Source organism: Grampus griseus, assembly GCF_964374135.1.
Source record: "Grampus griseus genome assembly, chromosome: 10".
Lineage (NCBI taxonomy): Eukaryota > Metazoa > Chordata > Mammalia > Artiodactyla > Delphinidae > Grampus > Grampus griseus.
The window spans coordinates 55,613,887-55,641,098 of record NC_139004.1 but is presented as its reverse complement, the minus strand read 5'-3'; the positions used below and the strand labels follow the sequence as shown (position 1 = coordinate 55,641,098).

Here is a 27,212-nt window from a genome sequence, read left to right as displayed (position 1 = left end):
CCTCCTGATCCTGGGATGCAAACATCTTTTTTTCCTCATCCTTTTTTGACAGGGCCAAACTGTCTAGAGTAGAAAAAAGAATTACTAGCGGGCAACCCCTAAGAGTCTATACTTACCGTAGTCCTTTAGTAGGCAAGCTCATAAAACAGCACCCAATTGTGAAAAATTCAGGGGAAACTTCCAAAAATTGGTTAGTCTGATCTCCAGACTGCAGGAAGCCTCCTAAACTAGCAATTAAAAAAAAATTCTTGCTCCTCTGACTAAAATTTTACGTGCTTATTTTCTGTATTAGTAATATCATTATCGCTAGGGCGGGTGGGAGGGAGGTGAGAGGGAGGAAATATGTCAATATTTACTTCAGACTCAGAAATATGTCTAAAAAAATAGTCTCAAACATTCTGACAGTTTGACAAAATACCTCCACTGTATGTACGTTCCTCCTTTTCAGAAACTTCTGCACTTGCTATGTGAGTTTCTGCAAATTGGCTCAAACATATATTTAAGCAGTTGATAATTTCAGACTATATGCATCAGAATTTTAACACTTTGTTAAAATAAGAGCTAAAGTTTCTTTGAAACACCTTAAAAACAGACTTCTAATTCAACTCACATTATTAGTACTAAATGTCTTTAAAAACAGTTGTATCATAAAAGCAAAAGATAATGACTTTGCCATCAAATTAAGTTTTAAAAAAAGGTGTCTGCATGTTTCAGTCCCATGCTGCCTCTTGATATGGAAAAAAAATATGTCTGAAGAATTTGAATTGTGATCAATTTGGATGAATAATGTGGTGCTTTCCCACAATCCAAATTAGTAAACTTGAAAATCAAACAGATGTTTGCTTTTAGAATTGGACTCTTGTTGAGTGTTTCAATGTTGTACTACAAAAGTTTATGGATTTGATTCATTTCTTCGTCTCACAAGATCATCCCAATGCGGCTCTATTTCAGTGGTGGCAATCCGAAACAGGGCATGGAGGTGTTCGTCTGTCAATGGCTGGCTTAAAGTGTGTTGGTTCCGAGTCAAATATGAAAAAGCCTTTTCACAGATTTTGCTACTATCAAACAAGGATGCCACCTTACAGGCAACCCCTTTGATAATCGGGTAAGATTCAGCAGACAATCCGGCATAGAACTGCCCTAAGTCTTTGGTTCTGTATTCGTTCCAAAGGTTAGTATTTGCCTGAAGTTTTGTTAGCTCCACCCTTACTGAAATAGGTGCATATTCAGGTTTAAAGCTAAATGGATTTGCAAAAAGTTCTAAGTCCTTTTTAATGAACTTGAGGTCCTTGAAATGTCTCTCAAACTCTTTTTGTAGGCGACAGATCACCACTCGATACCTATCAGGATCGAGTATTTTTTCGTCTTCTTGAAGATGCCCTTTAAGCTCATCAACAACTTGGCTCAAGGCGGCAAAGTGTGTTAGATTTTTTTCCTCAATATGTCTCTGAAGTAAATTCAGCTTCACTTCAAACGCACAAATATGGTCAAAGGCAGCAGCAGCAAAGACTTTACTCACTCTCAATAGTTCGCTGAGTTCTCGAAGGTGGTCCATAATATCCACCAAGAAGCCAAAGTCACAAAGCCATTCGTGGTCTGTGAAATGGACCGTTGTTGCCCCTATCGAAACCAAGAATGTTTTTATCTCTTTTCTTAAGGAAAATATTAGTTTTAAAGTCTTCCCTTTTCTAAGCCAATTGTTCAGACAGCGTCCATTAACCCTTTCACCGTGCTCTGATTCAGATTCAGTTAGTAAAGCCTGAAATTCCGGCCGCCTAACGCCTCTGGTCTTAATTAAAACTATCCATTCAGATATGGCATTTACGATTTGATTAACATCTACATCGTAGGAGCTCAACAGTTCCAAGTGAAGAAATCCTGAATAATGGATCACATTCCAACAGTTGGGGCTTACAGCCTTTTCTCTCATGTATGACACCAGTCCTGAGTTCTCACCAATCATCCTCAGAGTGTGGGTCGTGGTCAGTCCAACCATCCGCTGCAGGCTAAGCCCTGCCGTCTGTAGGGCCTCAAGGATTGCCGCCATGAGGGCACCAACACTGAAGTGATGAGTCAGGTTGATTATGGTCAGAAGCTCTTCTTGCACCTCCAAATCGTGGCCTACGCCGCGGACAAAGACCAGGAGGTAGTTCTCATAGGCCACAAAAGCCTGGTCATCCAAGGCAAGGGAATAGGCTTTAAAGTCCTTGGCTCGGTTAAAAAGCTGACTGCGTAGATTTTGGTTAATGTCCAGGACCCTCTGCCGCGTGATCTCCGGAGATAAATCAATGCCATCCAGAACGCTTACGTGATCGGGCAGCACATCTCTCAGCATCACCTCCATGCACCGGTGCACAAAGTCCCCCTCGCCCCAGCCGCAACCCTTCAAGGCCAAGAGGCGGGCGAGCCCGAGACCTGCACGAGCAGCTCTCTCCTCCGGAGTGAACGGGGCGGCCTCGGGCAAGTCGCCCTGACGCAGACGCTCCACCAGGGCCGCGCGCTCGCCCTCCGCCACATACCGCTCGTAATAGTCGTGCTCGGCCTCGTAGTGGTGCCTGACGTCGGGTTCGCCGGTGGCTACGACCAGGCGGCGACACACCAGGCACAGGGCGCCCTCGCCCTCCGGAGCCTCCACCACTAGGTACCGCTGTGTCCACTCGGCCCGGAACCCCCGAGACTCGTCGATTTCCATTTTGCTCCTCTTGGGCGTCATCCACATTTCACGGGAGGCCACAGGAGCTGGGCAGACCTCCGGGAGGCCGCAAGGAGAGGGGAGGAGCAGGAGCGAGCCGCAAGCGCCTCCTCCACTCTGCGCCAGATCACCCCAGCTGGGGACACCAACCTGCGGCTCCGACACCTCTGTTCCTATTGGCTGGAGATTTCGTATTCCTCTGCCCCAGACATGAGCCAATAGGAAGAGTGGACAGCGGTTTTTAGTGCGCAGGCGCACATCCTTCTAGCTGCAAAGTGGACTGAAGGCGCTTTAGGGCGGGACTAAGAGAACCGGAACTCACGTATTTGACTGGCATTCACGCTGCCCAATCAATAGCTCACTGTCCCGGAAGCGGCGCTGCCGCTAGAGGGTGGGGCAGGACGGCGTCAGCGGAGTTGATGGAAAGATGTGGGCACGATGCTCTAAGGGGATTGGCTGAAGGCACTTGCAGTTAGCTTCTCTCCGTGACTCGGGCTCCTCTGGCGCCAAAATGTCGCTGGTAGCGGGGGTTATCCGGCGGCTGGACGAGACAGTGGTGAACCGCATCGCGGCAGGGGAAGTTATCCAGCGCCCGGCTAATGCCATCAAGGAGATGATAGAGAACTGGTACGAAGGGAGTCAAGGCTTCCTTAGAGGCTACGACTTAACGGGCCGATGCTCAGGATAGGGCGGACACGCCTCCATGCCCGCAGCCAAGGCGTGTGCGGCGCACGGCGGCGGAGGCCGGGGGTCTGGCCTTCGCCCCTCACGGGTCCTCGAGCGTCCTCGCGAGACTTCAGGGTTGTTGCGGGGCAAGGAGAGGGTTACACAATATTTTCATGTTGTCATTAAGAGAAGTCCTTTAAAAATTATATATGCGGAAGGTGCAAATTTTTAAATGTATAAAAATTTTATAATTTAAAAGGAAAAAAACTTCCTTCATCCTTCAGAGGTTACTATGTGTTATCAGTTTCTTGCTTATTCCGGAAGTCATCCATCTACATTCAGAAGTACGATTCATTTTGAGTTTTATTCTAAATAAATTGCTGACATTTTAGGAGAGTTCGATGGACTTGGGGTTTAACTTGTGATTTCCCTATTGCCAAGTGATTGACCCCACTTAGGATTTTCCTGCCCTTTACTTTTTGCGGGGTCACTTTGAAGATATCTGATTTTATGGATTCTGAAGTTTAGAACTGTCACACAAACCTTGTGGAAGGAGGAGAATAAAAACGTGGAAAGAAAGTTGGGTGTAAACTGTAAACTTTAAAAAGGACAGAGGCTCATAGTGTACCTAAACGTTATGTCAGATCCTTTGTGTTAAAATGCATTGATGTTAATAAAATCTATACGTTAAAAGGAAAAAAATGTCCCAGCGAAGATTGGTAGGTTTGTAAAGGGATTGTTGTGAAAACACAAACAACCATCGTGGGTAATGGGACTGAAAGAACAGTGGGTCTTAAAGGACCACTGAGAGAAAGGAAGAGAATTAGAAGGTAGACAAAAGAAGGAGCAGGGAGACTGGGGATGGTTTCTCCTTTTGACTTTAAATTCACAAAGGCTGGCTTTTGTTTCTGCAGTGTTAGAATTAACTGACAGAACGATTTAGGCCTGTTACTGTACTGTGCCAGAAGACTACGGCAACACTACACATGTTAGATCAGTGGATTAGAATTCTCTAAGCAGAGATTTTGTATGGAGTCCAGTTATGCTCTTTTTAATACGTAAGTCAAGACGGCTAAGTACAACTTCAATTTAGGGGCTCCTGAGAAAGATCTTTAATATTTAAGTAACTTAATATCTTATTTCTGAATAAAGAATTTTCTGTGTGAGGAGGAGGAAACTTTTCTTTCTCATGCAGCCTCAGTCTGGATTTATTTTCTGTAGCTCTGTAGGTGCTCTATGCTTGTAGGTTACTCTTTGAAGGAATAAAAAGATGTATTGACTTCTTAAAGAGCTTTCTGCACTGCCATTTTTTCTTTCCCCCAACATAAATATATTTGCATAAAGAAAATAGTAGAGAAAAACATTTAGAATTTTTTTAATGACATTTTATAAGAGTCATTTAGGAGCGTGAGGCTGAATAAAGTTTGAGTAACAGATGGTAGAATTAGTTGAAAAGTAGGTAAGAAAGAGGCATGTACTAAAAGGTCCCACTTCTAACTTCCCTTTCTTTTTTTCCTAGAGGAACAGAAAAGTTGCTGAATGTCCTATTGGAAATGATGGTTCCTCACTCCGTCCCTCTCTTCCTTCCCTCTCTCTCACACAGCATGTAAACTGATAACAATGTAGTCACAGAGCCTGTGAGACAAAGGAAAACACACTGAGTCTTATATTTGTCTGGAATTTGTTCTTATCCCCTGACTCGTATTAAAATATGTGCATTAGAGTAGTTGCAGACTAATAAATTATTATTTTTTTGTTTGATTTGCCAGTTTAGATGCAAAATCCACAAGTATTCAAGTGGTTATTAAAGAGGGAGGCCTGAAGTTGATTCAGATCCAAGACAATGGCACCGGCATCAGGGTAAGGAAAACCTCAGAGCGGCAGGATGTTTGTGTGCTTCGTGTGCTACATCTGCAGGAAGTGGTGGGACTTCTCCCTGTTCTGGAAACTTTAGGCTTTTATGGGTGGGATTGTTTGAAAAATAAATATTTATTGAGTACCTACTCCATGCTGGGTACTGTTCAGGAGAATAAGGAGGTCAAGGAGCGAGTCATGAAACTTTAAAGGTTGAGTGTCCTGAGCAAAGAGAACAATACACACAAAAACCACGAAATGGAAGCTTGCATGACACGCTTAAGGACTAGCAAGGGGGTTGGTATGTCTAGAATGGGTGGTGGAGGGAGTGGAAGCCTAAAAGGAAATGAGGTCTGAAGGATAACCAGGCTGAGCATGTAGGACATTGTAGGATGTTGTAAAATATTTGGCTTTTACTCTGGATGAGGTGGGATATTCTTTAGAGGGTTTTGAGCAAAGAGGTGACATGCTTTGGCAAGTTTTATAAGAACTCTTTTGTCTGCAATGCAGAAAATAGACTGTAGCAGGACAGGATAGAAGGACCGGACAGGACCGGTTTGGTTGTGACAGAGATGTAAGAAGCAGTGAGATTCTGGGTTGATGATGAAGACCAAAGCTCTCAGAATTTGCTTGTCCAGGGAGTAAGAAAAAGAGGAGTCAAGAATGACTTCAAGGTTTTGGCCTGTGCAAATAGAAAAAAAAGAGTTGCCATTTACTCTTGAGAAGGCTATGGAACAAGCAGGTTTGGGGGAAGATCAGAAATTCATTTTGGGGTATGTTCAACTTAAGATGCCTGTTAGTTGGATACATGTATGAGTCTGGAGATAAAAATTTGGTGTATTCCATTTTGATGGTATTAAAAGCCATGAGACTCACATAAAGAGAAGCTCAACATGACTGGTAACTAGGGAACTACAAATAAAAATTGCAGTGAGATACCACTTGACATTCACTAGGATGGCTGTTATAATTAATTAATTAATAAAAACCAAATATTTCAACTACAATAAAAATTAAAAATATTGACAAGGATGTTGAGAAATTGGAACTCTTGTATGTTGCTGGTGGGAATATAAAATAGTACAGCCATTGTGGAAAATGGTATGGTGGTTCCTTAAAACAATTAAACAATTGCCATATGACCCAGCAATTCCACTTCTGGGTATATACCCAAAAGAGTTGAAAGCAGGGCCTTGAAGAGATTTGCACACTCATGTTCATAGCAACATATTCATGATAACCAAAAGGTGGAGGCAACCCAAGTATCAACAGATGAATGGATAAACAAAATGTGATACATACAATGAAATGTTATTCAGCCTTACAAAGGAGTGAGATTTTGACAAGTGCTACTACGTGGATGAACCTTGAAGACAGTATGCTAAGTGAAATTAGCCAGTCACAAAAGAACAAATACTATATGATTCCACTTGTATGAGGTACCTAGGGTAGCTAAATGCATAGAATCAGAAAGTAGAATGGTGGTTTCCAGGGGGTTGGGGGCCTGCGCCACATGGCCTGCGGAATCATCTTAGTTCCCCGACCAGGGATTGAACCCTTGCCCCCTGCAATGGAAGCATGAAACCCTAACCACTGGACCACCAGGGAAGTCCTGAGAGGTTTTGTTTAATGGGTACAGTTTGTTTGTGGAGATGAAAGAGTTCTGGACATGGATGTTGGTGATGGTTGCACAACAATGTGAATGTATTTCATGCCACAGAACTGTACACTTAAAGAGGGTTAAAATGGTAAATCTTGTCATGTATATTTTACTACAATTAAATGTACCTATAGATTTTTAATAAAGAAGTTTTCTAATACAGTAATGATTTTTGTAAAATCTGTGAGCCTGGGTGATATCATCAAGACAGTGAGCGTAGACAGAGCAGAGGTCCAGGGATGGAACTGTGAATTATCCACTCTCAGGGGAGATGAGACAGAAGCAGCAAATGAGGCTGAGGAATGAGGCGAGAGAGGAAGAAGGAGCAGCAGGACCGAGTGGAGTTCTGGACGTCCAGAGAGGAGGCTCCTGCTGATTTAGAACTCTTCTCCCAAGAGGAATGTCTTCCTGGATTCAATCAAGAAGAGGGAAATTAAAAAAGATTTGGAAAAATGAGTAACATAATTATTCACTGATTTTTTTTGCACCTTCTAGAAAGAAGATCTGGAGATTGTGTGTGAGAGGTTCACCACAAGTAAACTGCAGTCCTTTGAGGATTTAGCTCATATTTCTACCTATGGCTTTCGGGGTGAGGTAAGCTGAGGATTGAAGAAATGTGTAAAACATCCTCCTGTGATGATATTTCTGCCATTTGTCAGCATATGTTTCTCAGCAGGTCAATAAGACATGATACTTTTTACTTGTTAAAATATATGCGAATCTAAACAAACTTAGATTCAATTTTCCAAAACTGAGAATTGTTCATAAATACTTTTTAAAAATAATTAATTAATTATTTTATTTTATTTAATTATTTTTTAACATCTTTATTGGAGTATAACTGCCTTACAATGGTGTGTTAATTTCTGCTTTATAACAGAGTGAATCAGCTATACATATACATTTATCCCCATATCTTGTCCCTCTTGCATCTCCCTCCCTCCCACCCTCCCTATCCATAAATACTTAATACACCATAAACTGTATCTACAGAGACCCCCCCCAGGTCTCTTGATGGAAGAAGATAGCACTATCTACCAAGGTTTCTTGTCCAAAATCAAATGTGAATCTTACCAATACTTAGATCCAAGTACCCATATACAGAAAAATACAAGGAGCAAGGGAGCATGGTAAATGGTACTGAGACTGGAAATCACATGATAAAAGACTTGTTTCCTGTAAAGTAAACTGTATGGGGGAAAAAAGGTAAAGAAAGGAGGAAGAAGCATAGATTAGAAGGGATTTAAGAGGCATGTGAACCAGCTCCAATGTATTGATCTTACTTGGATCCTGATTTGCACAAACTAAAATCTTTTTGAGACAGATATTTGAACACAGATTGGTTATTTGATGGTATTAAGGAGAAATTACTGTTAATTTTCTTGGTATAAAAATAGTTTCATCGGTTTTTTTTTTTGAGTCCTTTTAAGTTATATTCTGAAATAGCTGTGAATGAAATTATATGATGTATCATAGGGATATATTAAATAGAAAATGGATAAAAATAGTATCATATTTTTATGACAATACTCTGGATATAAAGATATTATTCAATATATGTAGAGCAACATAAATTGTAATGGCTACATACTGTTCTTTTTTTTTATAAACTTATTTATTTTTGGCTGCATTGGGTCTTTGTTGCGGCGAGTGGGGGCTGCTCTTCGTTGCAGTGCGCAGGCTTCTCATTGCAGTGGCTTCTCTTGTTGTGGAGCATGGGCTGTAGACGCATGGGCTTCAGTAGTTGTGGCACGTGGGCTCAGTAGTTGTGGCTTACAGGCTCTAGAGCACAGGCTCAGTAGTTGTGGTACACGGGCTTAGTTGCTCCACAGCATGTGGAATCTTCCTGGACCAGGGATCGAACCCGTGTCCCCTGCATTGGCAGGCGGATTCTTAACCACTGCGCCACCAGGGAAGTCCCTGTTCTATTACTTGTACATACTGCAGTCTATTTATATAATTTCATGTTGAACATTTATGCTCTTTGCCATTTTTTTCGTGTTTAATGCTCTGGTGAATATTCATGTACATACAATGTGTTTTGTTCAGTTATTTCCTTAGGATAAATTTATAGAAATAGCATTCGTGAGTAAAAATATGTATCCTTTTCAAGTAGTTTGTATTAGTTTCTTATTGCTGCCCCCCAAAATGACCACAACCTTCGTGGTTTAAAGCAACACAAATTTGTAATCTTACAGTTCTGGAGGTTAGGGGAAATAGGTGTCACTGGGTCTCACTGTGCTAAAATCCGGGTGTTGGCAGGGCTGTATTCCTTTCCACACGTTCTGAGGTACCAGAGAAACTGTTTGGAGTAGTTATTTGGGGGAAATGAGAGCCAGTGTCGGGGAGGGGAATGGGGCAAATTACTTTTCGTTTTAGGCCTTTCTGTAGTTTTTGGATTTTTTATCATGTGAATGTAGTTTACTTTTATTTGACTTATCTGTTTATTTTATTCTCTTTTATTTTTTGGCCTCTCTGAGCGCCTTGCGGGATCTTAGTTCCCCAACCGGGATCAAACCTGGGTCCCGGCAGTGAAAGCGTCTGAGTCCTAACCACTGGACCACCAGGGAATTCCCTATTTGATTTTTTTAAATTAAAAGGCAGCTGTGACCCAGTCACTGCAATTTAGATCAAATCCGGGTAGTCTCAAGCACCCTCTGGCTCACAGTGAGCCCCAGGTTGTTCCAGGTAGGGGCAACATCAGACTGTGTACCCTGAGGCCCCCTTGACTTTAAGTAGGCCTCAGGTCAACCCTAGCAAAGCAGTTTCATTCTGGCTTTGCAACTTCCTGAGTCAGTTCCTAAGCGCATGGCCTCCTGGAGCCTTAGCCCAGCTGTAGGGTATCTTTGGGGTTGTAATTAAATAGGGAAGATTTATTGAAGGATTGCTGTGTGCCATCCATGGTTCTCAGCCCTTTGTGTGTATTAACCCTTTCACTCTTAACAACTCCATAGAGTAGGTTCTATTATTATTATTACCATGTTTTACATATATACGAGGAAACTGACAGACTTTAAGAAACATGACCAGGGCACACAGCTAGGAAGTGGCAGAATGGGGAATTGAGCCCTGGCAGTTTGACTCCAGAGTCTGTGTTCCTGTCCTCTTGCTCCGGTGCCGGTACAAAGGCCCCTGAAGAAGCAGGACCATCTGCCAGTGGCCCTTTCTTTTCCTGGTGTTGGGTAGCATTGTAGTTTTTGATGTATTTAATGTCCTTCCTTACCACAGGTTGCAAAATCATTTACATTTTTAATGATGAACATTAGCTCAATTACATACACCAGGGAAATCCAGCTAGGACCTGGTAATCTCTGAGCCTGAGCCATGGTCCTTGTTAATGAACTGAGTCTGCCACAGCTGTATTCACTGTCTCCTGAGATGCTGTCACACAGACCCCATCACAGTGCCTGGGTTGCATTTTTTTATGCTATGGTGTCCTTGGGAAAGGAGATACAGATTCCAAAGGGCTAGCAAACCAATCCTGATTTTAAGGGGGAAAAAATGGTCTTTTGTTTTCTTTTAATTTGTTTAGTCTTAATTTCATAATTAAAAAAATATTTATTTATTTATTTGGCTGGGCTGGGTATTAGTTGCGTTGCCCGGTGTGAGATCTCAGTTGCAGCATGTGGAATCTAGTTCCCTGACCAGGGGTCGAACCCGGGCCCCTTGCATTGGGAGCACGGAGTCTTAACCACTGGACCACCAGGGAAGTCCCTGCATAATTTTAAATTTATATTTCGTTTTTTTTTTAACTTTATTTATTTTTGGCTATGTTGGGTCCTCGTTGCTGAGCGCAGGCTTTCTCTAGTTGCAGCAAGCGGAGGCTGCTCTTCGTTGCGGTGCTTCGGCTTCCTGTTGCGGGGGCTTCTCTTGTTGCAGAGCACGGGGTCCAGGCATGCGGGCTTCAGTAGTTGTGGCTCACGGGCTCAGTAGTTGTGGCGCACGGGTTTAGTTGCTTGGCGGCACGTGGAATCCTGCCTGACCAGGGCTCGAAACCATGTCCCCTGCACTGGCAGGCGGATTCTTAACCACCACGCTACCAGGGAAGTCCCTAAATTTATATTTCTAAACATAAAATTGCTTATAGAAAACAGTTTTGAATAATAGTATACAGCACTATCTATTTGCAGTGTTTCCATTATCCATTTCTGAAGGCAGGCTTTAAACTTGTTAGAAGACAAATCATTGAGACTATTAAATACACCTATAACGCTACACCTGAACACAGTTGCTATTAAGGTTAACGTTAATGCTTGGGGGTGGGGAATTCCCTGGTAGTCCGGTGGTTAGGACTCAGTGCTCTCACTGCCGAGGGCCCAGGTTCAATCCCTGGTTGGGGAATTAAAATCCTACTAGCTGTGCGGTGTGGCCAAAAAAAAAAAAAAAAAAAAAAAAAAAAAATGCTTGGGTGTGTTTCCTTTTGGACTTTTATATATATATTTTTCCCTTGTTCTAGCAATTATGCTACAGATTCAACTCAATAGCTTTCTTTTTTTTTAAAAAAAAAAAGCATCATCAAAGCGAGTGAGCAGAGTGCTCATTGTTGCCATTTGTTAATACAAAACAGAAGAGGCAATTGAGATAACTTCTCCATTAATGATGAGATGGGGTGACCCAGCAGTGGGTTTTTCTTTCATTTCATTTCCTTTTTTTCCTTAGGCTTTGGCCAGCATAAGCCATGTGGCTCACGTCAGCATTACAACCAAAACAGCTGACGGGAAGTGTGCATACAGGTATAGTGCTGTCCTCTGCTATGTGTATAAATTCATCCTGAAATGTGCTTTTTGTCTGCATCTCAAAGTAATCCTATCTGAACACCAGTGTTATCTTTTTTGGCCTAGATCTTGGGTAACTTTTCTTTCCTGCCTTTGGATTAGTTGATAATCCACAGGGATCATCATAGGTAATAATCTTACTTTATGGACTCGTGAAAGCTACGAGGTAACAGATTACAAGTGCCTAGCAAGGTGTCTGTTACACAGAGGAATTCTGAGTCCGTGGGAGCTGTGATGTCATTCTGCCCCTTTGCCCTTTGGCAGGATGTCCCTTTGGCCTGATTATGGGGCCATGGCTGGGGTGCTGAAGGATCCTGGTTCCTTAGCTGCTCTGAGCCCCCTGCTGCACCTTCCCACAGGTGGCCACTTTTATGTTGGCACAGTTTTCAGAGGCTGTTGAATGACCTTGGAACAGAACAGAAAGGGGATTCAGGGAATCAAAATCACACCTTTGTTTTCATAAGCACTGGCCATTCCCTAGTGAAAGATGGGTATTGAGTGTCTAATTCACGCCAAAAAACAGATTTTTTTTTTTTTTATCATACAGATTGTTAGTTTATATAGAAAATAGCTTCAACAAAGGGCAGTTCTGCCTGTTTCTCAGCCCTCTTTAACAGTTGAGTGTGTGCAGTAATGGAAGATGGAACATTTCAGAGTCTGCAGCACTGGTGCTAGAGCGGGTTTACTCGATGCAAATTGTAACAGCCCTAGGACCTAGCTGGGCTGATATGATTAGAATCCCTTCTGACAAACTGGGGAGCCACTTGTGAGTGAATATCTTCTGAAATAGTCTGGGACACAGGTTCCATTTCTTTGCCTCTGGGGTGTTATGCCCCTGCTTGGGACCTCTAGTAGCCCTCCTTCTGTGGGAGGATGAAATCGAGTCATTGTCATAGCAACTAGCATCCTCCCAATGGACTCAGTCCATCTTTCCAGCCTCTCCCCTCCACACATCCTCAGCTGCTGCATATTCTAAAGCTTCTTTGCTTTTGTTTATGTTTTCCCCCTCCTGGATGGTCTTCCCTGTTCTCTCCACCTGAGATTATACTGCTTCAGAGTCCAGGTGAATTGTCATCTCTTCTGTGACACTTCCCCCACTCCCACCCCAGGCTAAATGTTTTCCTACTCTGGATCACTTAGCACCTTGTTCTACACTTAAGGGAAAAGTCTGTCCCCTCACTAAATCAAGAACCTCCAAAGGCCTGCCTTTATTACAGGGCGTTTACAGGCCTGATAACATGGTAGCCCCTCAAATAAATGATTGCAGAATCATTGGAAAAAATTTTACAGTCATCTTAGGCAATGGCAAAACTATTGTTTGTAGCCCAGAACTCAGCAACTAAAAAGCAATATTTGCCAAAAAAAACAAACAAACCAAAAAATGGATTTTTCCCCCCTCCTTTGGTATCAAATTAGAATGGTTATGGAAGTGGAAAAAGAGAGGAAACAGGTAACTAAGACAATTTATAACATGGCTATATTTTAATCTATTGTTGTGTAATTTACCTTTTTACTCTTTGGGTAAGTGTCTGTTCTTTTTTTTGTTAGCTCTCAGTAATCTCTTATATTTTCTGCTAGAGCACATTACTCAGATGGAAAGCTGAAAGCTCCACCTAAACCATGTGCAGGCAATCAAGGGACCCAGATCACGGTAAGAATGGTGCACGGGAGGGGAAAGTTTTGAAAGGGAGCTTTATATAAATATTGAAGTAAAAAACAAAATTGTCTTTGAGTTCTCAAAGGATTAAAAAAAATGAATATTTACTAGTTAATGGGAGCCCCAAGATACCACACTCTAAGAAAGAGAAATAATTATTGACTTTTGTGGCATGGCAGCCTGCCCACCGCCTCCTTTTTTTTTTTTAAGAGGCTGGGAGTTTCTTTTGTTGAGACCACAGAACTCTGTGGCAGGGTAGCTGGCATTGAAAGAACCTTAAGCTTGGCTCCAGTTGAGGAGTCAGAGTCTTAGCCTTGCCACTCAGTGGTTGTGTGTCCAGAGGCAAGTCGTTTAATGTCCCTTAACGTCACTTTGCTCATCTATCAAGGAAGGATGTAACGAAGAATATCTGCCACTCACTCAAAGGGCTCTGAGTAACAGATTGTATCATTAATTAGGAGAAAGTGTTACACTGCCTTATTTCTGTGGTGCCACATTTGGTCTCTTCCCGTTCCGAGATCCCATAAAGCACCCCACTGTCATGTTACACATCCCACCCTACCACCCTCAGCCCCAGCCAGAGCACATCTCCTCGAAGGTTCCAAGCCCTGGGCTTGATGAGGCAGGTGGAGTGGGGGGTGGGGGCTGAAATGAACGTGTACTTCGTAGTGCGTGTTAAGGGGAATCCTGTAACTGGGACCACAGTGTAATTTCCAATAACCCCTAAAAGATCTGATAATTATTCTTAGTCTGCAAAATAGGTTTGAATGCCATGTGGTATTGTAATTGTTTATAAGTTTATGTTTGCCCCACTAAATCTTGTGCTACTCTGGGCAGTACTGTGCTTCATTTGTCTTCTTATTCCCAGCACAAGGCAAAGAGCCTGACATGGAGGTAGCCCCCAGTACCTATCTGAGAAATCAGTGAGTAAAGTGGGAGGCAGGTGAAATATCCCTTCTTTCTTTTGTTAAGACTGCCCCATCTCTTGCCGCCTCTCCTAATGCTTAGAACTGTGCTGGTGATAAATGTAGTTGGATTCTCTGCCTTAAGACCCAGCTTTATTTCCATCTATTTCTGTGAGTTTACAAGAAAAATCAATCTTCTATTCAGGTAGAGGACCTTTTCTACAACATATCCACGAGGAGGAAAGCTTTAAAAAATCCAAGTGAAGAGTATGGGAAAATTCTGGAAGTTGTCGGCAGGTACAGTCCAAAATCTGGGCGGGTGTCTCTGAACCACTCTCTCACCAAAGGAATGTGTTCTGCTGCTTAGAAATTGAGAACAGTTGCTGAGCTAGATGGTAAGCAGCAGTACTAGCCTACAGATTGTTTCTGGTCAAGGTTTAGTCACCAATTCTGGGTTGTCTTTCATGTCCCCAGGAGAGAGCAAGAGTTGGTCTCTGTATCAGTGAGGGTCCTTTGGTGGCAGGCAAAACAAACTGACTGTACTAACCTGAGCCCAAAAGACGTTTATTGAAAGACGAGGAGTGACTCAGCAAGTGGAAAGAAGTGTGTGGACGGCTGCTCCTTGGGGAGAACAAGAAGCAGGGTGGCTTCAGGGATTTAATATAGTGGCCCTGCTCCAACTGTTTTCATTCCTTTCCTGACTCTGCTCAAGAGCCTGTCTCCCAGGAGAGTGCATCTTATTGGCATAGCCTGGGTCCCCCCATCGTGTGCCCACATTTGTGGGGAGCAGATTTCTTGACTGGCAGTCTAAGGATATATCAAGTGAAATGGGGAAGAGGTAGTGTCCCAAAGGAAGACTAGGGCCTGTTAACAGAGTGAGAAGGGACTCAGGGCAGGTGAAAACAACGTTATGTCCAGGATTGACTTAACCCGCTAGTACAGTGGCCCCAGCATGGCTCTCTGAGCCTGCGTGTCCTTGAATTGTAACAGAGGTGTGTTAACTATTTCTCAGTATTGCTACAAAAATTAAAATCAGTAAAACATTTACCTCTATTAAAGTGGAACAGACACATGAAGTTTTTTTGCTTTTTTTCCCCTGGAATCGTATGAATCAGTATCACAATATCAATTAGCTCCTGGAAATAGAGGAGTTCTGGTTGGCTGTTTTAGTTCTAGGTGTGATAAGTGAACTAATTGTTACTGAATAAGTGCGTTTGGCTAGACACAATCCTCCAGGTCCTGGGGCCCATGGTGGGAGGAGTAGTAAATGATAGCCAACCGAGAAAAGGCTGGGAGATACTAGGACAGGACCTCAGGGGGAAGAAGCGGGTGGGGAGGGCGTGTGTTGGGGACTCTGAGACAGAACAACAGAGTGCAGGGGGTGTTCAGGCTACATTCTCAAGATGTCTTTGAGGCAACCCAGATCTTTTGAGTTTGTGAAAATAAAACTGTAGGCAAGGAGGAGATTGTATTGAAATATCCTTGAGTCTAGTCAGCAACGTATAGAAGCAAAGTTTTTTGTTTTTTATTCGATTCTGCCACATTTAGCATTGATATCTTCATGTCGTCTCTGTTGGCTTATTCTCCTGTGGGTAAAATATGACATTTAAAGATATTTTTGTTTGTATATATCTTTGTTTAGATTACTTAACTCCACCAGTTTGTTTAACTGAAAGGGGGCATGTACTCTGCATTTGGCCACTCTTTTTTTTACTGTTTTGTTTTTTTCTCTGCCAGGTATTCCATACACAATTCAGGCATTAGTTTCTCGGTTAAAAAAGTAAGTTCTTGATTTATAGGGGATGGTTATGTATTGTAAAAGAAGAAAGGATTTTTTTATAGTTGCCCGTGGAGACGAGGTTATGGTGTTTCAGTCAGCCCTGTGAGACAGTAAGTTGGATCTTCTGTTCTGTTTATCAGCAAGGTGAGACGGTAGCCGACGTCAGGACACTGCCCAATGCCACAACTGTGGACAACATTCGCTCCATTTTTGGAAATGCTGTTAGCCGGTACGTTGATAATTTATATTTTTAAAAATCTGCGTTCCGTCACATTATTTTGGAATCTGTTAACACCTGCCTTAAGAGTTTGCTTTAACCAAATATGCAGGCTTGTTTTCATGCTTCAGGCTTAGTGTCATGTTTCAGATTATTTCATGGAATCAACCCTTCTTGGGTACATGACATCTCCTAGATGCTCTGGCTATGAATCAGTGTGTTCTCTCTAGGTCTCTGTCTTCAAAATATCTCCAGTATAGGAGAATTCTGTCATCTTCCAGTGCTCCCTCTTGTCCTTGTATTTTCATTATCATCACTTTAGGATTGCATTTATTATCATTCAGCATTTATTAATTGCCTCCCATATTCCAAGTCTTTGTGTCAGAAGTTAAGGATATAAAGACAAATAAAATGTTTCTGCCCTTAAACACTTGCCTGTCTGGGGGCAAGCAGTTTTGTGTCACCAAATCTTGTCACGGAAAGCCTAAGCAGGAAAACTGCTTGTATTATTATAGATTTTCCACGGCACTCCCTTCTGTGGGTGAAAACCACTGTTTCCATCACAGATCCATAGCTAAATCTCAGGACTTTGCAAAGCCCAAAGTGCCTGTGTCATAATCTGAGGGGAAAAATACTAAGAGCCTTCTATATGCCAGGTGTGCACCAGATGCTGGGGGTACACAGATGAACTAGATAGCCCCTGACTTCACTTTTTCCAATAATCTTAAAAGCAGGAGCAATAGTCCTAGAACTCAGTTTTCTACTTTGAAGGACAAATTACTCACTCTTGGAATAAAACCACGTTCCTAGCTACGGAACAGTCAATTTGCTTTTAACTACCCTTTTCTTACTAATTAAGTATTAAGGAATTGTTTTTTCAGCTGTGCTCCCAGAGCAAAAAGAGAGCTGTGTTGTACAGTGAAACTTTTAAGAGCTCATTGACCAAATTTTAAGACTCAGAATTAGTTGTTATGAAATTCCTAGGGGCTGTAAGAGAGCAGCAGTTCCCAAAATATGTTTCCAGAGCACCAGCCTCTTTTTTGGGGAAGAGAGGATTTGATGGTTCACCGTGTGGTGGAAGAAAGGCGAGCTGTGCCCTCTATTCAGATTGGGAGCACACACCACTGCCTGCAAAGCATCCTCCATCCATCCAGCAAGTGCTTAATGAGCAAGTGCTCCTTGCTGGGTGCTGTGCTGTGTGGTAGAGATATTCAGTAGGGAATAAAGCAGAAAGGATTCTTGCCCTCAGAGGACTCATATTCTAGTTGGAAAGACACAGGAAATAATTATTCCATTCATTAGTGACTGTGCTATATGCCTCAAAGGAAAAGTATAAGGTGGGGGAATCTCCTGTGGTTGGGGAGAGGGATTGTCATAGAAGGCTCTTTGAGGAAGTGGTCCCCGAGTTACAGGGGATAAGGAGGAATTAATTAGCTAGCAGTGGGAGCTTTCCAGGCAGAGGGACCAGCACTTGCGAGGCCCTCAGGCAGAAATGAGTGTGGCTTGTGGGAGAACCTCTTTTCACCTATTAGCCTCCCCTCCCCATAAACACACTCTGGGGAGCACCACACAGGAGCCCCGTCGTGGTGTCCATCAGCAGAGTGAGGGATTTAGCAGAGATGAGTTCTTTGGAATCTCATCTTTGGGACTTAGTTACTAAGATACATAAAAGTTTCGGCAAAATAAGTTCTCAGAGCCTAGACTTGCTGTGTCCTAGCAGTGACGGTGACGCTTGGCACGTAACATATTATAAGTGCTTGAAAACACTAGCTAGGTGGGTAGGTGGGTGGATGGGTGGACAGATGGATGAATGGGCGGGCCCCGGGGATCTCAATGAACCAAGTCACAGGGGTCCACATTTGGCAGTCAATTTATGGGAAGGGGCCCTGATTTTTCCAACTCTGATTCTTTAGAAAGTTTGAATTTTCCATTTTTTTTCCAAAGCCTCAAAATTTCTCTTTTCCAATCAGAGAATTGATAGAAGTTGGGTGTGAGGATAAAACCCTCGCCTTCAAAATGAATGGCTACATATCCAATGCAAACTACTCGGTGAAGAAGTGCATCTTCTTACTCTTCATCAATCGTAAGTGAGAAAGAGCCACGTGGGGAAATCTATCCACAGGGAACCTTAGGGGGCCATGGAAAAATTCCTCGTGGACAGGTTTGATTACACCCAGGAAGACCTCATGCCGAAATGTGGTTTAATTTCTGCCCTTAGTCTGCTCAGCCCTCTCACATGTGCTCATTGTTGGCTGACAGTTGGGGAGTCTGGTTCTTGCCTGTGAGAGGGCGCCCAGGAGACGGCATCCTAGGCCCCTGGGAGCCAGTTCAGCCTGCTCGCCTGCTGGCCTCAGAGCCTTTACCAGCAGGCCCTGGGCAGATCTTTGTTCTCTCCTTATATCAAGGCCCACCACTGGAAATTGCACAGCAGGATACAGGGAGGGGGTATCTCAGGTGCAGGCAGTATTTGTTTTTTTTAATTGAACTATAGTTGATTGGGAGTTCCCTGGCAGTCTAGTGGTTAGGACTCAGCGCTTTCACTGCCATGGCCTGGGTTCAGTCCCTGGTTGGGGAACTAAGATCCTGCAAGCTGCGTGTAGCTGCCCCCCCAAAAAAAGAAGTAGTATAGTTGGTTTACAGTATTGTATTAGTTTTAGGTACACAGCAAAGTGAATCAGTTACACGTCTATATATATATTTTCAGATTCTTTTTCATTATAGGTTATTACAAGATACTGAATATAGTTCCCTGTGCTATACAGTAAATCCTTGTTGTTTATTTTATATATAGTGGTGTGTATTGGTTAATCCCATGCTCCTATTCTTCTTCCCACTTTCCCCATTGGTAACCATAAGTTTGTTTTCTGTCTGTGAGTCTTTCTATTTTGTAAATAAGTGCATTTGTATTATTTTTTAGATTCCACATGTAAGTGATATCATATAATATTTGTCTTTCTCTGACTTCACTTAGTACGGTAATTTCTAGGTCCATCTGTGTTGCTGCGAATGGCAGTATTTCATTCTTTTTTATGATTGAGTAATATTGTGTATATACATATATATACCACATTTTCTTTTTTTAAAAAAAAAATATTTATTTATTTGGCTGTGCTGGGTCTTAGTTGCAGCATGTGGGATCTGGTTCCCTGACCAGGGATTGAACCTGGGCCCCCTGCATTGGGAGTGCAGAGTCTTAGCCGCTGGACCACCAGGGAAGTCCCTAAACCACATTTTCTTAATTCACTCATCTGTTGATGGACATTTAGGTTGCTTCCATGTCTTTGCTGTTATAAATAGTGCTGCTGTGAATGTTGGGGTGCATATACCTTTTTGAGTTAGAGTTTTCTTCTTTTCCGGATATATACCCAGGAGTGGGATTGTTGGATCATATGGTAATTCTATTTTTAGTTTTTTAAGGAACCTCCATACTGTTCTCCATAGTGGCTGTATCAATTTACATTCTCACCAACAGTGTAGGAGGGTTCCCTTTTCGCCACACCCTCTCCAGCATTTGTTATTTGTAGACTTTTTAGAGGTTAGTTCAGACTCTTATGTGTGTCATTCACTTATCTACACACTGGACAGGCTCGCTCAGGTGGCAGGGACAAAGAACACGCCTTAGGCATATCTCAAGATCAGAAATCTCAGCTGAGGGGCTCCAGCTGTCCTTTTGTCAGATTACACAGTACAGCAGCATTATTGAGGCAGCTGTGGGTGATGTAGTGAGCACTCAGAATAATAGTCTCCTCATTGCTAAGATCACGGCCGGTCTTCTCATTGGAAATAAAAAGATGTGGCATATCCTTGGCTCCACCAACGCAGGACAGCAGGTCATCAGCAGGTCATCGGTCTGAGGAGAAAAGAGAGCTGTGTTGTATGAAGATCTTCCTCTGATTTTAGTCTTTTTTTTGAAAGCAGCTCCTTTTTAAAAAAAATTTATTCTATCTTTGGCTGCACTGGGCCTTTGTTGTTGCACATGGGCTTTCTGTAGTTGCGGCATGCAGGCTTCTCATTGTGATGGCTTCTCTTGTTGTGGAGCACGGACTCTAGGCGCATGGGCTTCAGTTGTTGTGGCATGTGGGCTCAGTTATTTGTGGCGCACGGGCTCTAGAGCGCAGGCTCAGTAGTTTTGGAGGACTGGCTTAGTTGCTCCATGGCATGTGGGATCTTCCGGGACCAGGGCTCGAACGTGTGTCCCCTGGTGGTGCAGTGGTTAAGAATCCACCTGCCAATGCCCTGATTTTAGTCTTATCTCTCCTGATTTTAGTCTTATCTCTCCCAGCTTTTATTGTTTTCCACCCCCTCAAGCCTGCCTCATTTCCTAAATTACCTCCAACATGCATTCAGATATTTCTACCACCTGAAATGTCTGGAAAACACAGTCTTAACCTTAAGTACTCCTTTTGGCTCCCCCACTGTTGGAGGTCCCTGAGTAGAGGTAGCCACTCCCTCCCCTGTGGCCCTTACCGCTGGGAGTTGGAATTAGGTTTATTTACCAGAGTTTGTTTCCCAACTTGTGGCACGTGTGGTAGGTCCCCACGATGTATTTGCAGAATGAAATTCTGAGCAAGGGCATGTGGTCCACCTGGACTGGCAGGGGGAAGGGAGTGGGGAGGCAGAATTGACTGCCCCGTCGTATTCCTGCTACTCGGGTGAGAGGAGAGCCCCAATCCCACAGTGAGATGCTGAGGAGTCATAATGGTAAAGGGGGCTGATGTGGATGTCACCCCAGAGGTGTTCTTCCTGAGCTGATGTCATGGCATAGTATAGGTGTGCACCTGTCACCTCACCCCTTGGGACAGATTTGAGCTAATTACTTTTATTTTCTAGATCGTCTGGTAGAGTCAACTTCCTTAAGAAAAGCCATAGAAACGGTGTATGCAGCATATTTGCCCAAAAACACACACCCGTTCCTGTACCTCAGGTAATGCAGCTCTGAACTCCTTACCCAAGACTCACAAGGAAGAGTAATTCTGTCCAGCGGTCCTCTTTGAAAGAGGTGGACTTGCTAATTAGTCTGGTCAGAGTGAATCCCATACCCCAGTGGCACAGGTTGTTCTTTCCCTTTTCACAGGTAAAGGGCACAGTTTTCCTTTATTCACTCCTGCAGAATCCCACTGAGAGGCTCCCTTGTGCCAGGCAGTGTGTTAGTGAAACAAAGGTGAATAAGGTCTTGCCCCTGCCCCAGGAGGAACCTGCCCGAACCTGGCAGAGAAACGCTTCCTTCTCCAGGGTCTGTCCAGTGCCCTCTACCTACAAAGATCCACACTACAACGCCCCATTATCAGAGCCAGCAGTTAGTGGTGAATTTGGCCTGAGGCAATAAGGTGATAGCTGGCACAGCCTCTAAACTGACTTTTGTATTACATTTTAATGTTAGAAAGTTCTCTCACATATACTGTTTTGATCTCCATGTAATACTGAGCACTAAATAAGGACAGGTTCATGGTTACAGATGGGGGAACCAGTCCAGAGAAGTTAAGTGCCTTGGCCCTGGGTTATGTAATGAGAAATTCCACTAGTTCTGGAGAGGTGATAATAACAGCTGACGTATGATAAACATGCCATGTACATGCCAAGTGCTTTACACGAGTTTAATCCCCACCATGTGTTATGTCCAGTTCACAAGTGAGGAAACAGGCATAGAAAGATGCTGTAACTTACCCACAGCCACTCAGCTCTCAAGTAGCAGAGTCAGCATTTGAACCCAGGTCACTCAGACTTGACCTTGAAGTCTTAACCGCTGTGTCATTCGGCCTCAAGTCTTCCACCCACCACATACACCGTGAGTGAACTGCCCGCCCCCATTCTTCACCATGTGAGGCAACTGTTCTCTTTTTTCCTGCCAGTTTAGAAATCAGCCCCCAGAATGTGGATGTCAACGTGCACCCCACGAAGCACGAAGTTCACTTCCTGCACGAGGACAGCATCCTGGAGCGGGTGCAGCAGCACGTTGAGAGCAGGCTCCTGGGCTCCAACGCCTCCAGGACCTATTTCACCCAGGTGGGGGCGCTTCACCCAGCTCTTTCTCTGGTGCTTTTGCCACCTTAAATGTGCCCTGTCACACGAGAGCCCAGGTTTTTGACGGTTGCTTTAGGACTTTCCTTCAGCAGCATTTCCTTCTTTGAACCCAACTGTAAAGGTTTTGTGGTGTTATTCCTGGGCCTGGAGCCAAGCCCTGAGTTCTTCTCTCTGCCTCCTTCTGACCTTAGACTGCCTTCCTAGGAAAATGAGCTGTCTGAAACAGAGTAGGGCGCCGCTCCCCTGCGTTCTCCACTGGAGACGTTCAGAGGAGGCTGATTCCACATACCTAGGGCAGAGTGCAGGGGCCAGGCTCTGGAGAGGCAGGGGAAGGACGGGGCCTCTCGTGTCAGACCTGGGTTACTGCTGTGTGACTAACCTTCCCTGGCCTCCATGTCCCCCTCAGTAAAGGTGGAAGTGGTCACCCCCACTTTCAAGGAAGTTTACAAGTGGTTGGTGAACAGCAGATGGAAAATGTCCAGCCGTTCATCTTATTACAATTATCCAGGTTCTAAGTGCTTTGATTATAAACTGCTCGCCCTCTCTGGGGCCTTAGTTTTCCCATCTGTAAAATAGTGGGTTGGTAATATGATCTCTAGTGTCCTGTCCCAGTTCTGAGATGACATCATTTCTGGGCAGTCCTGTACTGTATTCATAGTGAGGATGGGTTCTGATGGGTTCATCAGAAGCACAGCAGACACCAAAACTACAGAAATGGAAACGTTTTCCCTGTTAAATTACACTGGGTCCTGCAAGCAGAGAGCAGGCTTCTGTGAGCCCTGCTTCTCAGAAAACTTTCAGAGTGACCAAGCAGATGAGTGCTTCCCATAAGAGTATTCACAGTTACCACCTGGAAAGAACCTAGGTGGGAGACCAGCAGTGAAATGAACACACTTGGGGCAGCCCTGGGGCCCGCACGCCTAGAGGTTGCTGGAGCTGAGGGTGGGGTGTGTGTGAGCCGTTGGAACAGGAGCTGCACGGGGGGGCTCCATAACTGGCAGGTGGTTTTCATCCGTCGTTGTTGCTCAGCACCCTTTACTGCTCCCTCCCCAAATATGTGCTGAGGCTCCCCCATGGGCAAGGTGCTGCTGGGTACGGTCTCCTCTCCTCGAGTCCCCATCCCACAAGAGAGAAAAACAGAGACTTGGGAGGAGGGAGGAGGGGGCTCCTGTCCTGGGCTTGGGCCTCAGAGATGTGAAAGAAGGGATGTGGAGCCTGGGCCCCCAAGGCTGAGAAGGAATTAGGTGGGCAGAAGGGGACGAGGAGTGCACAGGGCGTTTCTGGCCGAGGAAAGGATGAGGATAACAGGCCTCGGGGAGGGGTGGGGTGCGGTGCAAGAGAACAGGTGTTAAGGATCTGAATGCTCAGCGTGCTGAGTCAGTGTTCTCTATGCTGGCTGCCATTAGAATCACCTGGGAACGTTTAGATAATACCTGGGCCCTCCCCAAACCAATAAATCAATCTCAGGGGGTGGGGACTGGGCATCAGTAGTTTTTAAAAGCTTTGCTGGGTGCTGGCATGTGCAGCCGGGGTTAAGCAACGCGGAGTCTGCGTGTTGAAGGCCTACGCTCACCGCAGAATTCAGGCCAGATCGAGAGGTTTTTATCAGTAAGTTAAGGAGTTTAGACCTTGACTTGATGGGAATTGACGGGATCTGGTTTGCATTTTATGAAGAGCTCTCTGGCTGTGGCCTGGAGAGTGGATGGAAATCCACAGCGACTTGGGACAAGTGGGGAGGGGGTCTGAGCAGAGGACGTGGCTCCATTCACTAATAGTTAAAAATCTGGAATTGCCAGCACCTGGACATAGGTTGGCTGGTGGGGAGTTGGGGGAGAGACCCAGAGGAAGGGGTTCACCAGAGATCCAGGAGGAGTCTGTCGCTCCACTGGGAAAAGAACCTCTCAGTTTCCCTCTTTGTCTCATCTTGCATGAGGCAGATTCATTTAGTTAGATTACATTTTATTTCCCAAAAGAACTCTGCATGGTCCTGACCAGTGTGTCTTTAGAAGGAAGGTGGGTTTCTGGATCAGAGGGCCTCCCTCTGTTGGTGCATTGCTCTGCGTGGAGGGCTCCAAACTCAGATTGCCCCTGCTCCTGTGGGGTCATCAGAACACCTTCTTGCCCTGCCAACAGCAGGTTGCCCTGGCTCCTGACCTTCTGGCTGTGGGTCGCCTTTGTCTTGCTCCCCAGCTTGTGCCTTGCACTCTACTCCAGAGGCCAGTACAGCAAGAGCCCTGGTTTGCTGTGAGGCCATTTGGTATGGAAATCGGGAACCCTGGCGGCTCTTGCAGTTTGTTCCGACTCTGTCATATTGGACAAGGTATTTCACTTTTCAGGACTTTAAAATTACTGAGTAGTTATGTTACTTTCTGCCTCCCAAAATCCACCTGTGGAAATTGCACAGGCAGATGAAGTAAGTGCATCGCAAGGCCTTTTTAAACTGTGCCAGGAGACTTTTTCCTTTTTGAGCAGAGTTGCTACTGTAACTTTTTATTATTTAACTCTTTATTACTGAATCTTTCTAAACACACAGAAAAGCAGGTAATACAGCAAATCTCCATGTACCTATCACCCAGTTTCAACAGATCATCAACACTTGGCCATCTTGTTTTCTCTCTTCCTCTCCCACTTGAGGGTGGGGGATGGGGAGGAGTGTTTTTTAATTAATTCTTAATTTTTATTATTTATTTATTTGGCTGCGTTGGGTCTTAGTTGCGACACCCGGGATCTTCATTGCAGTACTCGGGCTTCTCTCTAGTTGTGGCATGTGGGTTTTCTCTCTCTAGTTGAAGTGCACGGGCTCAGTAGTTGTGGCGCGTGGGCTTAGTTGCCCATGGCATGTGGGATCTTAGTTCCCCGAGTGGGGATCAAACCCGAGTCCCCTGCATTGGAAGGCGGATTCTTTACCACCGGACCACTGGGGAAGTCCCTGGGGAGGAGTATTTTAAAGCAGATTCCAGGCACTTATTTTTCCCCTAGTACTGCATTATGCATCTAAAAACATTTTTTTTCCTTATACAATCACAATGTCCTTTTACACCTAATATAATTAATAGTAATAATACCATTTCACATCCAGTCTGTGTTCAAATACCCTAATTGCTCAAAAAAAGATCTTTTTATAAAAGTAGCTTTGTTCCGGAATTCCCTGGTGCTCCAGTGGTTAGGACTCGGTGCTTTCACTGCCATGGGCCCAGGTTCGATCCCTGGTCACAGAACTAAGATCCTGCAAGCCATGTGGCACGGCTAAAAAAAAAAAAAATAGCTTTGTTCAAATCTGTATCCAGTCAAGTTCCACTCATTATATTTGGTTATGTCTCTTTGAAACTAGAAAGATCACCCTACCTTTTTTGGTTATAGTTCTTTTTAGCTTATTTTGAAGGTGTCCTGTAGAAAAATGCACATTTTGGGTTAGCCGATTGCTTCTTCTTAGTGTCCTCTAATTTGTTTCAATCCTCCATATTTCCTATAAACTGAAAATTAGATCTAGAGGTATGATTATATTCAGATTAAAAAAATGTTTGCAAGAAGTTGTGATAGATGATGCCATGTACTTTAAAAAAAATATTTATTATGGCTGCATTGAGTCTTCGTTGCTGCACATGGGCTTTCTCTAGTTGCAGCGAGCGGGGGCTACTCTGTTGCAGCGCGCAGCCTTCTCATCGTGGTGGCTTCTCTTGTTGTGGAGCACGGCCTCTAGGTGCGCAGGCTCAGTAGTTGTGGCACGCAGGCTCAGTAGTTGTGGCACACAGGCTCAGTAGTTGTGGCACGTGGACTCAGTTGTGGCTTGCGGGCTCTAGAGCACAGGCTCAGTCGTTGTGGTGCACGGACTTAATTGCTCCGTGGCATGTGGGATCTTCCCGGACTAGGGCTCGAACCCGTGTCCCCTGCATTGGCAGGCAGATACTTAACCACTGCGCCACCAGGGAAGCCCCTGCCATGTACTTTCTATCGAATCCCAGCAGGAGGCGTGTGATGGCTTGTTCTATCATCCTGGTGTTAGGATTTCTCAGCAGGCTTAGCTGGTGACAGCCTGATTCCTTCACCATGAAGTTCACTATTAGTGATTAGCTTAAAGGTTTCACCATTCATTGATGACCATTGCCTGCATCAGTTATTTCATTAGGATTGCAAGATTATGATTTTCTGATTTTATCATTTCTTCTTTATTAATAAGCTATAATTTTCTGTACAGAATAATTTTCACTCATTTGTTAGAGCTAACAGGTTATCCTGAAATACAGTTCATACCAGAAAGTAAGGATAAATGCTGAGTTCTATGCCTTTGATGATCAATTTGCAGGGAAATGGGTTGGTGTCCTAGCAATGTCCAGTAACATTTAATGACTTTTTTCTGTCTCTCCCTTTCTCCCTCCCTCTTTCGCTTCTCCATTTTTCTCTCTTTCTCTTTTAGTATTTTGTCATAGTTGTTAACAAGCATCATAATTCAATCAGTTGTAGTCAAATTATTCCATCTTTGGCCAGCAGAAGGCCATTCAGGCTGGGGCTCTTGTCCTTTTGACCCAATTCCATGAGTTTTTGATAGTTTCCTTGTGCCTGGTGAGACAGGATGTTTGTAGGCTCACTCTGTACTTTCCCAGCCCATGCCCTGGAATTGGCCACTTTTCCAAGGAACTCTGGTTTATTTTAGTGGGGAATGGCATTTAGACACTATAATCTGGGATTGGGGGACCTCATTGCTACTGGGTGGTCATTGCTTTCAGGCCTTTCCAGTGGACAGACCTAGGAAATATGTATATTTAAAAATAGTCAGTAGGAAGGTAGTTGCCAGAGCTAGAGGGGAGGGGAGAATGGGGAGTTACTGTTTAATGGGTAGAGAGTTTCCGTTTGGGAGGGTGGATGTTGGTGATTGTTGCACGACAGTGTGAATGTACTTAATGCCACAGGACTGTACACTTGAAAATGGTTAAATGATAAATTTTATGTTATGTATACTTTACCACAATAAAAAAAATCTCTTATGG

General features: G+C 44.0%; 2 protein-coding genes across 2 annotated transcripts in view; one reads left to right on the top strand and one right to left on the bottom strand.

The window, feature by feature from the left end:
* Positions 1-892: 892 nt before the first annotated feature.
* Positions 893-2,713, bottom strand: EPM2AIP1 (EPM2A interacting protein 1; the record flags this gene model as incomplete). Its single annotated transcript, XM_082663501.1, has 1 exon — positions 893-2,713. The coding sequence occupies one exon, from the start codon at positions 2,711-2,713 to the stop codon at positions 893-895; it is 1,821 nt and encodes a 606-aa protein (XP_082519627.1).
* Positions 2,714-3,098: 385 nt separating this feature from the next.
* The window catches only part of MLH1 (mutL homolog 1), a 51,696-nt gene continuing 27,582 nt past the window's right edge, over positions 3,099-27,212 (top strand). Inside the window, exons 1-11 of the mRNA XM_082663989.1 lie at positions 3,099-3,319; positions 5,128-5,218; positions 7,368-7,466; positions 11,532-11,605; positions 13,226-13,298; positions 14,415-14,506; positions 15,947-15,989; positions 16,130-16,218; positions 18,177-18,289; positions 21,037-21,130; positions 22,056-22,209. Coding sequence (XP_082520115.1) covers positions 3,204-3,319; positions 5,128-5,218; positions 7,368-7,466; positions 11,532-11,605; positions 13,226-13,298; positions 14,415-14,506; positions 15,947-15,989; positions 16,130-16,218; positions 18,177-18,289; positions 21,037-21,130; positions 22,056-22,209 — 1,038 coding nt within the window. The 5' untranslated portion in view covers positions 3,099-3,203. The remainder of the gene's footprint in view (positions 3,320-5,127; positions 5,219-7,367; positions 7,467-11,531; positions 11,606-13,225; positions 13,299-14,414; positions 14,507-15,946; positions 15,990-16,129; positions 16,219-18,176; positions 18,290-21,036; positions 21,131-22,055; positions 22,210-27,212) is intronic.